This window comes from Sapajus apella, unplaced genomic scaffold (genome assembly GCF_009761245.1).
Source record: "Sapajus apella isolate SASKATOON/1434 unplaced genomic scaffold, GSC_monkey_1.0 scaffold1, whole genome shotgun sequence".
Classification (NCBI taxonomy): domain Eukaryota; kingdom Metazoa; phylum Chordata; class Mammalia; order Primates; family Cebidae; genus Sapajus; species Sapajus apella.
Window position 1 is genome coordinate 12,270,814 of NW_022436941.1, and position 16,428 is coordinate 12,287,241.

Sequence of the window (16,428 nt, forward strand, 5' to 3'; positions counted from 1 at the left end):
ATATATATAAATATATATATATTTTTTTTTTGCTCTTCTCCTTAAAGTCAAGTCATATTTGTCTCCTTTGTGTATTTTTAATATGACTTGAGGGTTTTTGTGGGGAATGAGATAGCATTGTTATTTAGGATCAGATTTGATAATACCCAATTTAGTAACATCAGACAAATTCCTCAAAGCCGATTGACTTGTTTTTGTCCAAGTATTTTTTAAAATTATTTTGAACGTTGTTATTTCAGTTCAGTTTTTAAATCTCGTGATCTTTCATTCCAGAGCTTAAATATCTTTGAAGAAGAAAGCTCTGTCTTTATTTCAGGAATACCTTCAGCTTATAATGTCTCAGTCTTTGAGGATATTTTGTCTCTTCTCATGATCTTGAAAATTAATAATGCAAGAGTATGATGATGCCTCTTATTAACTTTGCTATGGTAACTGCCATATAAATATAAATAATGCTATATTGGGAAATTAGGGTTAATGAGAAATAGTTCTTCTTGATATGTGTAAAATGAGTAGTCAAGTACAATTAATGCTTATCACATAAAGATATATTAATATATTCAATTATATTATTATTTTCTCTTTGAATTAAAATCTTGAAAAATAATTAAATCTTTGAAGTGTACTTACAAAGATTTATACCAATATATACTGCTATCAGAAAAAATATCAAGACACATTCATCATTCTTTCAAAATCTATTAGTAAGGCAGCAAAGGTCACAATTAATGGCTAGTTAATAATTTTGGATTCTCCTAGTTTCACTAGTAGTATATAATTAATACTTTATGTTTCTTTTGATATAGTGCCTTAATTCTACAAACAGTTAAGGAAATAAGACAGTTGCTATCTTCTTGCTTCTTGTTACTCGACTTTATCACTTGGTCAAAAAAGCAGCAGATTTTAAAGCTTATTAGATATTGTAAACCATTAAAATCCATGTTAGAAAAAAAATTTTTTCTCTAAAACAATTTTCTAACATAGATTTTAATGGTATACAACATCTAATAAGCTTTAAGCATTTTTATCTATTCAAGTAAATTTCCTATATTCATACTTATGTCTGGAATTTTATGCGTTGCACTTAGGGTGCATAAAATTAAAATGCACATATAAATCATTATTTGTTTATGCAACTCAGTTAAAACAATGTGACATACAGATTTTACATTTTTTTCTAAAACTTTTTTACCTTTTTCTTGCTACTGCCAGCATTAAAAACGTGTTGAGACAGTAATTTGCTTAATCATATTGTCTAGTATAGGTAAGCCAAAGTGACCTAGTACAATGTACCAATTGCTTTTATTATGCAGGAAGACATTCACTTAAACTTTCTTAACTTAAACTTTCTTTTTTTCCAGAGGAATATCGCAGACTTTGCATGGATGGACTTCCAATGGGAGGGATTCCAGGGAGTGCTGGTTCCAGACCTGGAGGCACTGGGGGAAATGGATTTGCCCCAAGTGGCAATGGCAATGGCTATGGCCCAGGAGGGACAGGCTTCATCCCCATCCCTGGAGGCAATGGCTTTTCTCCTGGCGTTGGGGGAGCCAATGTTGGGGCTGGAGGACAAGGGCCTATCATCACTGGACTAAGTAAGTGGTTAGTTTTCCTGCGGACTCTTTAGTTTTCTGCCTCAAATGATATTCTAATATCTAACATAATTTTAATTTTTCAAAAGGGTTGTGTAAACACACTTGCACACGTGTATGTGTGAGAGAAAGAGAGAGAGAGAGGGAAACCTATTTCAGGGTCTGATATGTAGTAATACCAAATTTAGCAAAATATTACTTTTCTGTTCTGTAAACTTTCTGTTAAATTAGAGAAAAGAATGTGTGACCCAGGTTCTCTTTGAAAATACATACGAGAACCCAGTAATATTCCAATCCAGTTGACACCACCAAAAAGCATGTTTTTGGTTCCAATGTATTTCATTTGCCTGTTTGCAGCTGCCCTATTCAAACACCCCCTTGAGTTATTTTCCAGAACCATTTCTCAACTGAGATAAACTGAATGTTTTGCCCTGTGCCAATTCAAATATTGTAATGTACATATCTTTCATTTCCTCACCCTTGTTTGTTAAATTGCTTAAGAAATTGAAAACCATGGGCTTTAGACCAGAGTTGGCATTCGTGTACTTGACATTTAACTTCATTCTTTTTAGAAGCACTTCTCTTGCTAATAATATTTAAGGGTGTCCTATAGTGTTATGTTTATTCTTTTTGGCATATTGCTGATTTACTATATCTGAGTATCAGCAGATTTACAAAGGAGAAATGGAAAGCACTCAAATGTACGGTAGAACATTCCTGAAATTTGAAAAAGGCATCATATGGGCAAGATTTCCAGATATATATCTTAACAAATGCAAGTTACAGCCATGTGTCTCATTAATATTTTTTGGATTGTCCACATTACAGTTTTAATAAAATATAAAATAATATGAGCTTCTGATAGATACCTAATTAATTTACTGTTAAATGTCCTTTAAAAATCAATTTAGGAAAGAAATGCATGTTGTAATGATTAAATATAATTGTGCTTTTAATTTTCCATAGCAATTCTGAATCAGACAATAGATATCTGTAAGCATCATGCTAATCTTTGTTTAAATGGACGCTGTATACCTACTGTCTCAAGCTACCGATGTGAATGCAATATGGGTTATAAGCAGGATGCAAATGGAGATTGTATAGGTAAGTTCCTGATTCTTTAATAATCATTCTTAGTTTTTTTAGTAGCTGTTAGATTACAGGATCAAATTGGAGTGAATATGATTTTTTAAGTCTTTTGAAATAAAGCTAATTTCCAAACTGTCTCTTCTGTGTGTATGCTATTCGATATGCCCTTTTAACCTATGCTGAGCTAGATCACTTCAAGAATTTCCTACCTTTTCAGGTCTTAAATATTGTGATATCTGTCTCTGACTCTCCCTTTCCTTCCTTCTCAGAATTGCTTACTCTTAATATAAACTAAAAATAAAAAGGAATCTATGTAACAATGAATATATTTTGAAAGCAATTTGTCGAGCATGAATCCATTTTTAAAAGATGACAAGACACCAATGGACTAAAATCCGATACATCAGGGCAGTAGTTTTCAAATATGTTGGTCTCAGACTCATTTGAACTCTTAAAATCATTGGTTATCTCTTTCAGTAGTTACCTAATTTGAAATTAAAGATGAAAATATTAAAACATTTATGGATTTATTGAAAAATAACAATAATAAACCCATTGCATGTTAATATAAGTAACATTTTTATGAAAAACTACATTTTTGAAAACACAATGTGTAGAAACAAATGTTGTTATTTTACATTTTTGCAAATCTTTTAAATGTCTGCCTTAGTAGAAGCCAGCTGGATTCTCATGGCTGCTTCTGCATTTAAGGTGTGGTGATAATGTTGTTTTGTTGAGGAATGAACATCTGTCCTCAAACAGATTCATAAATGGAAAAGAAGAAGAATATCACGTAGGCTTTTCAGATAATTGTGGTTGCTCTTTGATATTCCACTAAAACTTACAAGGAGTAATTCTTAAAGTTTAGTTAACCATGTAGAATCTGAAACCATGTTAGCATACTTTTTGTACTCTGTTACATAAAGTCTATTGGTTTGTCCAATGTTTGAATGGATTTTGTAACATGCATTGGTCATTTGAAATATATTGATTCACTGTATTATTCAGATCTTTCCAAAGTTTACATATTTTACTATATACTATCAAAAAACTATATTTGATAATATCACCATCAAACTCATAAAAATACCTTCAAATTTCTGGGAAACTGTCAAACACACAGTGTTAAATACTCTTTCTGAATTCTGTCACTTTTAAGCTTGGATTTTAACGTTAGCATCAAATGCAGTCTGTTGCTTTTCTTAAAGTGACAGGCTCAATTCATTATTTTCAAGAAAATGTCTGCCAGATTAATAACTCGGAATAACTACAATTTGTCTGTCAGTCATTCTTCAAGTAAAAACAGTATTCTGCAGAAAAAGCTGCTAATGGAGTACATGACTCAAGTAACTACACAGGAACTTTTCCTTGAGACACAGGCACTCATAGTGCTTCAGTCAGCAACAATTGTATTGTACATTTTGTCACAAATATTTTTAAAATGTATATTCGAATCAAGATTATTATTAATTTCATGGTGTCGTCAATGATATTCTTTTTTTTTTTTTTTTTTTTTGAGATGGAGTCTCGCTCTGTCACCCAGGCTAGAGTGCTGTGGTGCGAACTTGGCTCACTGCAACCTCCACCTCCAGGGCTCTTGCAGTTCTCCTGCCTCAGCCTCCCAAGTAGGTGGGACGACAGCCACACGCCACCATGCCTGGCTAATTTTTTGTATTTTAATAGAGATGGGGTTTCACCATGTTGCCCAGGCTGGTCTTGAACTCCTGAGCTCAGGCAATCTGCCCACCTCAGCCTCCCAAAGTGCTGGGATTACAGGCGTGAACACTGTACCCAGCCCATCAATGATATTACATGAAAATGTCTTTTTTTAAATACTCTTTGAGTTCATGGCATTGACTGCTAGGACAGTTTGGTGCTACTGCCTTAATCTTTGCTAAGCCACCATCATTGCTCTTGTGCCATCGGAGCAAATGTTAACATGATTAAAAAAATAAATAAATAAACAGCATCTTAATATGATTGTGAACATAGTTTTGAATCAAACTCACTCTGAAAGGATCCCAGCGGTCTCTAGGGTCCCAGAGACCATACCTTGAGAACAGGTGCTATAAAGTAGCCCCAACTTTCTTATTGGTCGTATACAAAAAGTTTAACAGTGAGAGAATTTTGTGGCACTCAGGAGACACATTCCCACAGAATCAGTGGTAGTGGTAGGCTTGGAAGTTTTGATTCCCTAAATGCCATTTAAATTGATTTGTGCTCATAAACTATGATCTGTACTAGTGATGTGGTAACAGGAGAGACCATCAGGAACATCTCATCTAGCAGCAGAATCGGCAGCAATTAGTGTCTGCGAATGATAAGAAATTTTCCCATGGAGTTAAAAAAGGTCAGTAGAGAGCGGCCAAGATGGCTGAGTAGACATAGCCAGGAAGAGCATTTCCTACCAACAGACCAGACCATCAAGAAGACTGGCACACTCTGAGAGAATCTTCAGAAGGAAGGCATTAAAAGTGTATGGAGGAGCACACGGGACCACCTGGACTGAAGTAGGAGGAAGCTGGAAAGCCTTGATGGGGTTGCCAACGACCAAGACTTGTTCCTGACCCCCAGCAGTTCCTAAGGAATGAGTGAGTTAAATAGGTGAGGAGTGGCCCACTCTTAGTAGGGATCTCTGGAATCCTACCTGCAGGAGATTCCAAAACCTGTATGGACATTTGAGCTGACAGGGAGAGCTGCTTGGATAGGTAGCAGGGACAGGACTCCAGCCTGTGCAGAGCCCAGAGGGTTTGGCACTGGAATGGCTATGACACCCATACCCCAAGGCTTGCCATTTTCTAGGGGGCTTTGGCATTGGTTGATTGTTGGACCTGGACAGAGCAGAGCAATCTTGCCCATGGTACAGGGCCAGTCTGATCTGACTGTCTGCCATCTGCCAACCTCTCTCAGTGTTCCTGCATGATTGTGCTTCAGACGCCCCTCTGGGGCTCTTTCCAGGGGTTACCACCATAACTCCTTTGCCAGCAAACCCTGCCTAACCATTGGAGAACTTCAGTAGATGGGCCTCTGTCAACATGTTCCCACCTGCAGCCTCTTCCCACTACTTTGCTGGCATGCACTTGCCCACAGCCTCCCCCCGTTGCTTCGCTGGCACACATGCACATAGGCCTCAGCACCCCATCACCACTGAGAAGTTCTTAATAAAGAAGCAAACTGATGTGAAAGAGCTGAAAAACTCGCTACAAGAATTTCATAATACAATCAGAAGTATTAATAGAAGAATAGAACAAGTTGAGGAAAGAATCTTAGAGCTCAAAGACTGGCTCTTTAAATCAACTCAGTTAGATGAAAATAAAGAAAAAACAATTAGAAAGATTGAACGAAACCTCTGAGAAATAGGAGATTATGTAAATAAACCAAACTTACAACTCATTGGCATCCCTGAAACAGAGGTAGAAAGAGCAAGTAACTTGGAAACATATTTGAAGATATTGCCCATGAAAATTTCTCCAACCTTGTTAAAGAAGTCAACATTCAAATTCAGGATGTCCAGAGAATCCTTGTAAATATTATACAAGGTGACCAACCTCAAGACATATAATCATCAGATTCTCCAAGGTCAACAAGAAATAAAAAATTTTAAAGGCAACTAGAGAGAAGAGCAGGTCACCTACAAAGGGAACCCCATCAGGATAATAGTGGACCTTTCAGCAGGAACCCTACAAACCAGAAGAGTTTGGGGCCCTATGTTCAGCATTCTTAAAAAAAAGAAATCTCAACTGAGAATTTTGTATTCAGCCAAACAAGTTTCATACTTGAAGGAGAAATAAAATATTTTTCAGACAAGCAAATGCTGAAGAAATTTGCCACCAGACCTGCCTTACCAAGAGGTCCTTGAGGGAGTGTTAAACATGGAAATGAATGACTGTTACCAGCCACCATAAAAACAAACTTAAGTACATACACCATTGACACTGTAAAGTAACCACACAATCAAATCTGCATAACAACCTGCTGATGCAATGACAGGATCAATCAGCACATACTAATATTATCCTTGAAAATGAACAGGCTAAATGACCCACTTAAAAGGCACGGAGTGGCAAGATAGATAAACAAACAAGATTCAACTATATGTTGTCTTCAAGAGACCCATCTCACACGCAGTGACATCCATAAGCTCAAAGTAATCAGATGGAGTAAAAGCAACCAAGCAAATGGAAAACAAAAACAGTGGGAGTTGCTGTTCTAATTTAAGACAAAATAGACGTTAAACCAACAATGATTTTAAAAGACAAAGAGCGGCATTACATAATAATAAAGGTTCAATGCAACAAAAGGTTTTGCTCTCCTAAACGTACATGCACCCAACACTGGAGCACCCAGATTCATAAAACAAGATTTTAGAGACCTACAAAGAGACTTAAATAACAACACAATAATAGTGGGAGGCTTTAACACCCCACTGACAGTATAAGACAGATCATCAAGGCAAAAAACTAACAAAGCTATTCGGGACCTAAACACAACACTTGGCCAAATGGACTTAACAGATATCTACAGAACGGTGCATCCAAAAACAACAAAATATATACATTTGCCTCATCAGTAGCACAGCACATATTCTAGATTGACCACATACTCGGCCATAAACAATTCTCAATATATTCAAGAAAAATGAAATTATACAAACCACCCTCTCAGACCACAGCATAATAAAATTTGTATAACTAATAAAAGCAAAGATACAATATAACAGACTCTCTAGGACATAGCTAAAGCAATGTTAAGAGGAAAGTTTATAGCATTAAACTCCCACATCGAAAATATAGAAAAATCTCATATTAACAACTTAACATCACACCTGAAGAAACTAGAAAAATAAGAGCAAACCAATCCCAAAGCTAACAGAAGAAAAGAAATAACCAAATTCAGAGCTGAACCGAATGAAGTTGAGATTGAAACAACACTCAAAACATCAACAAAAACCTAAAGTTGGGTCTTTAAGAGAATAAATAAGATTGATAAAATGCTAGACTGATAAAGAATAAAAGAGAGAACACGGAAATAAGCACAATCTGAAAGGACAAAGGGGACGTTACCAACAACCCCAAAGAAATACAAAAATTCTCAGAGACGCCTCTATGCACACGAACTATGAAACCTTAAAAACATGTCTATGCACACAAACTAGAAAACTTAGAAGAAACGTAGAAATTCCTGGAAGGTAACATTTCCCAGGATTGAGCCAGGAAGAAATTGAATCCCTGTGCAGACCAATAATGAGTTCTGAAATTGAATCAGTAATGAAAAGCCTACTAACCAGGAAAAGCCTAGAACCAGAAGGATCCACAGACAATTTCCACCAGATGTATAAAGAGGAGCTGGTATCATTGCTATTGAAACTATTCCAAAAACTTGAAGATGAGGGACTCCTTCCTAACTCATTCTATGAAGCCAGAATTATTCTTGTACTGAAACCAGGCAAAGATACAACAAAAAAGAGAAAACTTTAGGCCAATATCCTTGATAAGCATAGATGCAAAAGTCCTGAACAAAATACTAGAAAACTGAATCCAGCAGCACATCAAAAAGCTAATTCATCACAATCAAGTAAGCTTTATACCTGGGATGCAAGGTGAGTTCAGCATATGCAAATCAATAAATGTATTTTATTACAGATTTCATCTCTGATTTCTTTCAGAGACAAATAAATCAGAGACAACACAAACAAATTTAAAAAACATTCCATGTTCATGGATAGGAAGAATTGATATTATTAAAATGACCGTAGTGCTCAAAGCAATTTACAGATTCAATGCTATTCCTAGCAAACTATCAACATTTTTCACAGAATTAGGAAGAAAAAACTATTTTAAAATTTATGTGAAACAACAACAAAAAATAGCCTGAATAGCCAAAGCAATTCTAAGCAAAATGAACAAGGCCAGAGGCATCACACTACCTGACTTCAAACTATACTACAAGGCAATACCTACCAAAACTGTATGGCAGTGGTACAAAAAGGACATATAGACCAGTGGAACAGGTTAGAGAACCTAGAAATAAAGCCACACACCTACAACATTTGATCTTTGACAAAGTCAACAAAAACAAGCAATGAAGAAAGGATTCCGTATTCAACAAGTGGTGCTGGGATAACTGGATAATCATATGCAGAAGATTCAAACAATCTATTTTCACCATAGACAAAAATTAACTCAATATCGATTAAAGACTTAAATGTAAAACCTAAAACTATAAAAACTTTAGAAGAAAACCCGGGAAATGCCATTTTGGACATAGGCTATGGCAAAGATTTTATTACAATGACTCTAAAATCAACTGCAACAAAAACAAAAAATTACAAATGAGACCTAATTAAACTAAAGAGCTTCTGCACATCAAAAGAAACTATCAGAGTAAACAACCTATGGGAGTAGGAGAAAATATTTGCAAACTATGCCTCTGACAGTAGTCTATTGTCCAGAATCTATAGGGAATTTAAATTACAAGTGAAAAACAATTCATTAAATAATGGGTAAAAGAATGAGCAGACACTTCTCAAAAAAAGACATACGTGCAGACAACAAGCATCACCTCTCATTAGAGAAATGCAAATCAAAACCACAGTGAGATACCATATTATACCAGTCAAAATGGCTGTTATTAAAAAGTAGATACTGGTAAGATTGTGAAGAAAAGAATGCTTATTCACTGTTCGTGGGAATGTAAATTAGCTCTGCCACTGTGGAAAGCAATTTGGAGATTTCTCAAAGAATTTAAAACAGAGCTACCATTCAACCCAGCAATACTAGGTATAAACCCAAAGGAATATAAAATGTTCTACCATAAAGACATATGCACATATATGTTCATCACAGTACTATTCACAATATAAAGACATGGAAGCAACCTAAATGCCCATCAATGGTGGACTGAATAAAAAAAAATGTGGTACATACACACCATGGAATACTGTATAGCCATAAAAAAAGAATGAGACTATGTCCTTTGCAGCAACATGGATGGAGCTGGAGGCCATGATCCTAAATGAATTAACACAGAAACAGAAAACCAAATACCATATGTTCCCATTTATAAGTGGGAGCTAAACATTCAGTATGCGTGGACACAAAGAAGGGAACAAGAGACACTGCAGCCTGCTTGAGAGTGGAAGGTAGGAGGAGAGTGAGGATCAAAATACTACCTATCAGGCACTAGGCTTATTACATGGGTGATGAAATAATCTTCACACCAAACCCCTGTGACATGCAATTTTCCTGTGTTAGAAATCGGTACTTGTACTCCCTGAACCTAAAATAAAAGTTGGAAAGAAATGTGTGTGTTTGTGTGTGTGTGTGTGTGTGTGTATTCAACATTTCTTTCTACCTCTCTGAGTTCTGAGCCAATTGAGAGAGCGGCAAAGAGCCCATTTCATATGGAGTTCTAAAAATTTTGAACATCAAAGTTGTTTGTACTGTCTCAACTCCTTATTTGTGCTTGCTTAGTTTGAAGTCTTAAAAAAGTTGGTTGTGATCCTAAAATGTACTACATGTTCTCAGACACTAGTCAAAGCTGTGATTAATACTCTCGGCTTTGGACCTGTATCTGAAAAATGCCAACTATAATTTCATCTAGAGCCTTGGCTTTTCCAAGTAGATTTTTGGTCCCCAGGTGCCACTTGAATATTTTCTCAAGTTTTCCCAACCTGTGCACCCTGTGTTGAAGAATAGAGAGATTCTAAGCATTATTTCTAAAAGTTAAGGAGGAAAATGAAGCTCTAAAGGTGGGCTGTAAAACAGCCCCTGAGTTCTTCAAACAAAGTCTTATATCATAGATGTTCATGACTCCTAAAAGTCTGTAAGCCCAGTAAGACAAGGCCATGTCTTTTTCTTAGTTAATCATGATGGAAGTGTTGTATAGATTTTTAAACTAGCTTTATTGTGGTTTAACTGACATACAATAAGTTGTGTATATTTGAGACATACGGCTTGGTAAGTTTTGATGTGTGTATACCAATAACATTATGACCACAATCGGATAATGAACATATCTGTCACCCTCATAAGGTTTACCTTTACCACTTGTAATCACTCCATCTTGCTCCCCCTTTCATCCATCCCCAGCCCCCATGCTGTCCCCAGGCAATCACTGATCAATCACTGTACATTAGTTTGCATTGTGTAGAATTTTATAAAAACTGAATCATACTGTTACATATATGTCTTTAGTCAGCTTAATCTGTGATTCATCTATGTTGTTGTGGGAGTCAATGATTGATTTCTTTTTGTTGTGGAATAGTATTTTATTGTATGGCTATACCACAGTTTATATATTCCAGTGTTGATAGTCACTTATTTTGTTTCCAGTTTCTGGCTATTACAAATAAAGCTCTTATGAACATTCCTGGACAAGTGTTTGTAAGCATTTTAGTTTTCTTGAGTATATTCCTAGGTGTGGAGTGGCTGGATTATGTGAGGGGAATATATTTAATTATTTAAGAAACTGCCAAAATGTACTGTTTTACATTTCTAGCAGCAGTGTATGAGAGTATCAGTTACTCCATAACCCCAAGCCATCACTTGGTATGGTCAGGTTTTTACATTTAGCCATTGTAATAGGTATGCAGGGGGTTCTCATTGTGGTTTTAATTTACATTTCTCTGATAAGTCACATTAAAAAGATGTTGACTATCTTTCCATGGGTTTATCTGATCTGATGCCTCTTTGGTAAAGAATCAGTTCAAATCTTGGTCCACTTTAAAATTATTTTCTTATTCAGTTTTGAGGGTTCTTTGTTTATTTTGGATATAAGTCCTTATCAAGTATATGATTTACACATGTTTTTTCCTACCCTGTGGCTTGCCTTTTCTTCTTATAACATATCTTTTGAAGTGTTGGATTTTTTAATTCTAATGAAATTCTATTTATTAAGTTTGTTGTTTTATGGATCATGCTTTTGATGTTGTATGTAGGAAATCTTTGCCAAACCTAAGAGTTTTCTCACAAGAGTTTTCTTCAGTGTTTGCTTCTAGAAGTTATCTAGTTTTAGGCCTTTGATCCATTTTGAGTTAGTTTTTTAATATTGCATGAAGTTTATTTTTGTAGTATATTAATAACCGTCACCCTTTGTTGAAAAGAGTGTCTTTTCTCTATTGCATTGCCTTTGCGCCTTGTTGAAAATCAGTTGCTCATATATATTGGGTCTGTTTCTGGACTCTCAGCTCTGACTCATCTACCTAGGGGCCTGCTGCATTCTGCCAGGGTTCCCCCATCTGCACCATGATCTGAAAACTCTATTAAAGCCATAAGCTGAAATAGTCATGATATTCAGTGTGTTTGTTTTCCATCTCGTAGGGCTCTATAGTCTTTGTTGCCTGATGCCAAGTTTCTTGAAAACCATGATTTCTTATACTTTGTCAGTTTGTTTGTGTATTTGAAGAAGTGGGGGTAAATCTCTCTTGGCTGGGAACAGAAATGTCCCCCATTTTTTTAGTGTAAAGATTGTGGCATGAAAAAAAATAGGACAAAAATGCCAGCTAGTGAATCTTTATATAAGCCTAGGTAAGAAATTATGACAATAGTGATGTAGGACTGCAGAAATACTTAATGATTCTACAAGTGCTTGGGAGGTTAATCAGTGGAATCTGATAACCCAGTTGTGGGAAATCAAAGAATAGAAAACTACAACGATACACAAGTACCTGGCTGACCAAAATTGGACATACAGTGGCGTTGTTAACCTAAGAAGTATAAGAAGGTACAGATTGGGAGGAAATAGTTGTTGAGGCTTTTCCGGACATGCTGAGTTTAAGTGTCTAGGGTTATTTAATTATAGAGCTCTAATGCTAAGAGGAATGTCCAGGGGTGGAGTTACAGATTTAGGAGTCAACAACACACAGGCGGCCATTAGAACCATGAAGATGAATGTTATGTCCCGAGCTGAACAATAGGACAAATGAAAAGATAACGGAAATACTACAGCTGGAATCCTATGGAACTGCCACATTGAAGGCTGCTAGTCTAGCTCAGCTCAGACACACCTTGTTCTAGCTCATAGTGTTGGAGAGATAGCAAAATAATCTACAGAATTATGTTCCTGAAGTTCTGAAAGGGCATACATTCAAGAGAAAAGTAGTGTCAGGTGTTAAATGCAGTAGAAAAATCAAAGGCAGTGAGGAGAAAAAATCTGTTGGATTTGGTAATTAAGGGAATTTTACTAGCTTTGAAGAATGGTTTTAGGACAGTTATTGAGCCATTTTGAGGTCATTTTATTTATTCATAATATTAACATTTGATCATACATATGTTTCATTAACTAGCTTAACCCTAATTAACAGATTTGAGTTCAAGTCTTCCATTGAACAATATAGATGAGAGGCCAGTTATAGAGAGAGTTAGTTTCATAATTTGGCCAAAAATTTCTAAGTATACTATGATTACAAAAGAAAATGTGGGCCAAATAGGGTGTTTTGGAAAAATGAATCATTCTAAACAAGGTACAGATCTACAAAATCAGAGTTATGAAATAAGTCTTAACTCAAATTTGGACTGCACAAGCCTGGAGGGTATCATTCAAGGAATCTATATAAATGGTATACTGTAGAGTTGTACACTCCATAACCACACTCTATAACCATATGCAGCCTACCTAGCTTAGCTGATACCACCTGATGCTTCTTAGAGTGGTAGAGAGATCTCATCAATTACCCTGCAAAGTTAAAACCCCAGCAGTAGGCTTGTCTTTCTTCCTGCTGTAATTCAAAGAGACATCATTTAGTAATGGAGTACATTTTCAGAAAATGAGTTTTAATATTTTAATCCTATACTCTAATGTCAATTATTGATCATTTTAATTTATAAACAACAAATTGAATTTATAAACACCACATCAGAAAAAGTGAAGAGGATATTAATTAACCAGTGCTTTAAATTATAAGAGCCCAAGATAACAGTAGTAACTGTGTCAGCTGTGCTAATGTTTTGAGGAATAACAAACTGCCACTGCTTTTTGGGAACTTTTATGAGATACCTGATGAAGCAGTATAACTTGAAAGGCAATAGATTTATTAAAGGATCAATGACAAATAAAATAGAATTGGGTCTATTTTGCTATTGTGAGAACTATGCCTGATGCCTGAAAACAGTTATATTTAGCCATCATATTTTTCTGTCTTTTTCTTGAGAATTCTACTATGAAATTAAAATTTGTAACTCTCATAGTGTCTGTATAAGTCAATCTGCTGTTAGCAATGTTTGTTTGTTTGTTTGTTTGTTTTTGAGATGGAGTTTCACTCTTGTTACCCAGGCTGGAGTGCAATGGTGCGATCTTGGCTCACCACAACATCTGCCTCCTGGATTCAAGCAATCCTCCTGCCTCAGCCTCCAGGGTAGCTGGGACTACAGGCGTGCGCCACCATGCCCAGCTAATTTTTGTATTTTTAGTAGAGACGGGGTTTCACCATGTTGACCAGGATGGTCTCGATCTCTTGACCTTGTGATCTACCCGCCTCGGCCTCCCAAAGCCACAGCGCCCAGCCAGCAATGTTTTCAATTCAAGTGACTCTATTTTGAAATAGTAAAAAATCATTTAAATTTCTGTTGGGCTACCGGTAATCTTAGAGCCCTTGCAAATGTTTTTTTAAAAAGTCTTTTCTAAGTTGGCATATAAAGTATTTTTCAAGGGAAAATATTTCTTAACCATAGTAGTATTTGATAATTTAACAATTTTGATAATCAACATTCTCCATAGTTTTAAAATTTATTTTAGGAGGTAAAATCCCATGAATTTTGCTTGAAAATACTTATCCTCCCCAACGATGAAAACATAGTAAGAAGTTAAAATGTGCAGACCATAGTATTTAAGTACCTCTGTTCCTGTAAACAAGACAAAACTAACATGATCACTTGGAGGTGCAGGACTGTGAGACTCAGAATAAAGAGGAGACATGAAATGTTCATTTCAGAAGTTGGCAGTGGTCATTTGTGATTAGTCTAAAACTGAAAATCCCAGAAAACAAACAAAAAACAACAAATGGGGGTTTAAAGTCATATGCATTTATAAAGTCACTAATTGTTTTTTGGTGATTGTTTTCACTTCCAAAGAAAAAGTCAGTGAATGATTATATTTTTTTCTGTGTACCAGAACCTTGATGAGTCCCTGAGGGGCTTAAGAGACAGAAGTGAATTATGGCTATAATGGCAAAATAGCTGGCAGAGCTGCCATAGCAACAAGGAGCTTAAGAGCAGGCTCTCCAGGGGAGAAAACAGCCCTGCAAGGTGACGTGGCTTTCCTGAAACTTTCCCTAAAGAGAGGAGAGTGGACGTGTGGTTTCTCATGTTCTTCACTAGAACAGAGCTTTATGTTGGGGCTTTTGTAAAGATAAGAGCTACAACACATTTTTAATTGTTGCATTTCAATTATGTAACACAAAATTGAAGTGATCTTCAACACTGTGAACTGAAGGTGCTATTTCATATTGGAAAGTCTATTTATTATACTTTATATGCTTGCTAATACTCTCTTTTCTCATTTTGCTACATTCCTTTGGCTCAGTAGAATTGATGGTATCAACCAAAACTTTAAGTGTAAGTGAGTCTTTATGGGCTGAAGGGGTCCTTGGATAGATTGAAAAAGCATTTAGTCCTGTTACTCTTTGTTGTTTTTATTTTATTTGCTATGAGGTTTATTTCCTTTACCAGAAAGGGCTTAATTGCATTCAGTCTGAGTGTTTACATAAATGAAGTTGGTGGGCTTGATACAGTACAGTTCCTCTTTTAAGAACATCTGCGAAAGTAGGAATCTGCTTATTAAAGTGGTAAACGTGTGAATTGATTTTATTGCTATATTCTCCAATTTAGCTGAAATTGTATATGCTAATGGCTTCTACATGTATATGAAATGGCAAATCATTATGCCCTCATCAACTAGCCAGGTTTTTAACTTGCAAGGATTCAAAATAATATTTAGTGGGCATTGCTGAGAGAAGATGAATTGAACTTCTTATAATGGCACATATGATTTCTCTGGGATTTAACTAGTCCAGAGTGTTCAGTCTGTCATTTGGCTTTTCCGTCCCTGAACTCTGCAATGGGTTTGCATTTAATTAGGTTTAGGAGACCTTGAATCAAAAGCATGACTCTCTCACTTTTTGGTCATAACTAGTATTTCCATAAAATTACATTTTATGCAACAAATCCCTGGGCCAATTTTTAAATCCTAAAGAAACCTGAAACTACTGGAAAAAATGGGCTTTGTTTTAATGTTTTCATTTTCTACTCCCCATGTTTTCTACTTCAAAATATTATCCAAGCTTTAGTGTATATATAGTTGTACACATAGATGAGTTCACCAAAAAAAAAAGTCATACCAAAGACACTCCATAATCCATCAATCTCTTTCTTTAAAACTGATAGCAGTGACAACATGTAACATAAATATATGTCTTCAGAATCCTTTCATTGTTCTTCTGAGACTTTACTAAGCCTTAAATAGGTTATTAACTTGCCCACATTGGTATAAGCAATAAGCATTATAGCTTATTTCTCTTTTCAGGGCCCATTGCTTTTAATCATTGGCCATTATTCCAACTGAAAAATCTTTAATTCTTGATTAAAGCAAATTCCCATGTACTCTCTATTAGGCGATATTTTTGTAAATCTTCAGACTGGCCTCTGAGTGTATTTGAAGAAAGGAATTTTCATTCATTTATAAATACTTCGCTATTTAGACTTATTACCACTGACTGGCCTTCTCTCAAATTTTAGAGGGCTAAATGTACTTT

The 16,428-nt window shown here is 35.7% G+C and overlaps 1 protein-coding gene across 3 annotated transcripts in view; it reads left to right on the plus strand.

The window, feature by feature from the left end:
• Window positions 1-16,428, plus strand: part of FBN2 (fibrillin 2) — a 263,141-nt gene that overhangs the window by 137,571 nt on the left and 109,142 nt on the right. For all 3 annotated transcript variants that reach the window (XM_032262361.1, XM_032262277.1, XM_032262432.1), the window contains 2 exons: window positions 1,362-1,595; window positions 2,559-2,696. In XM_032262361.1, coding sequence (XP_032118252.1) covers window positions 1,362-1,595; window positions 2,559-2,696 — 372 coding nt within the window. The remainder of the gene's footprint in view (window positions 1-1,361; window positions 1,596-2,558; window positions 2,697-16,428) is intronic.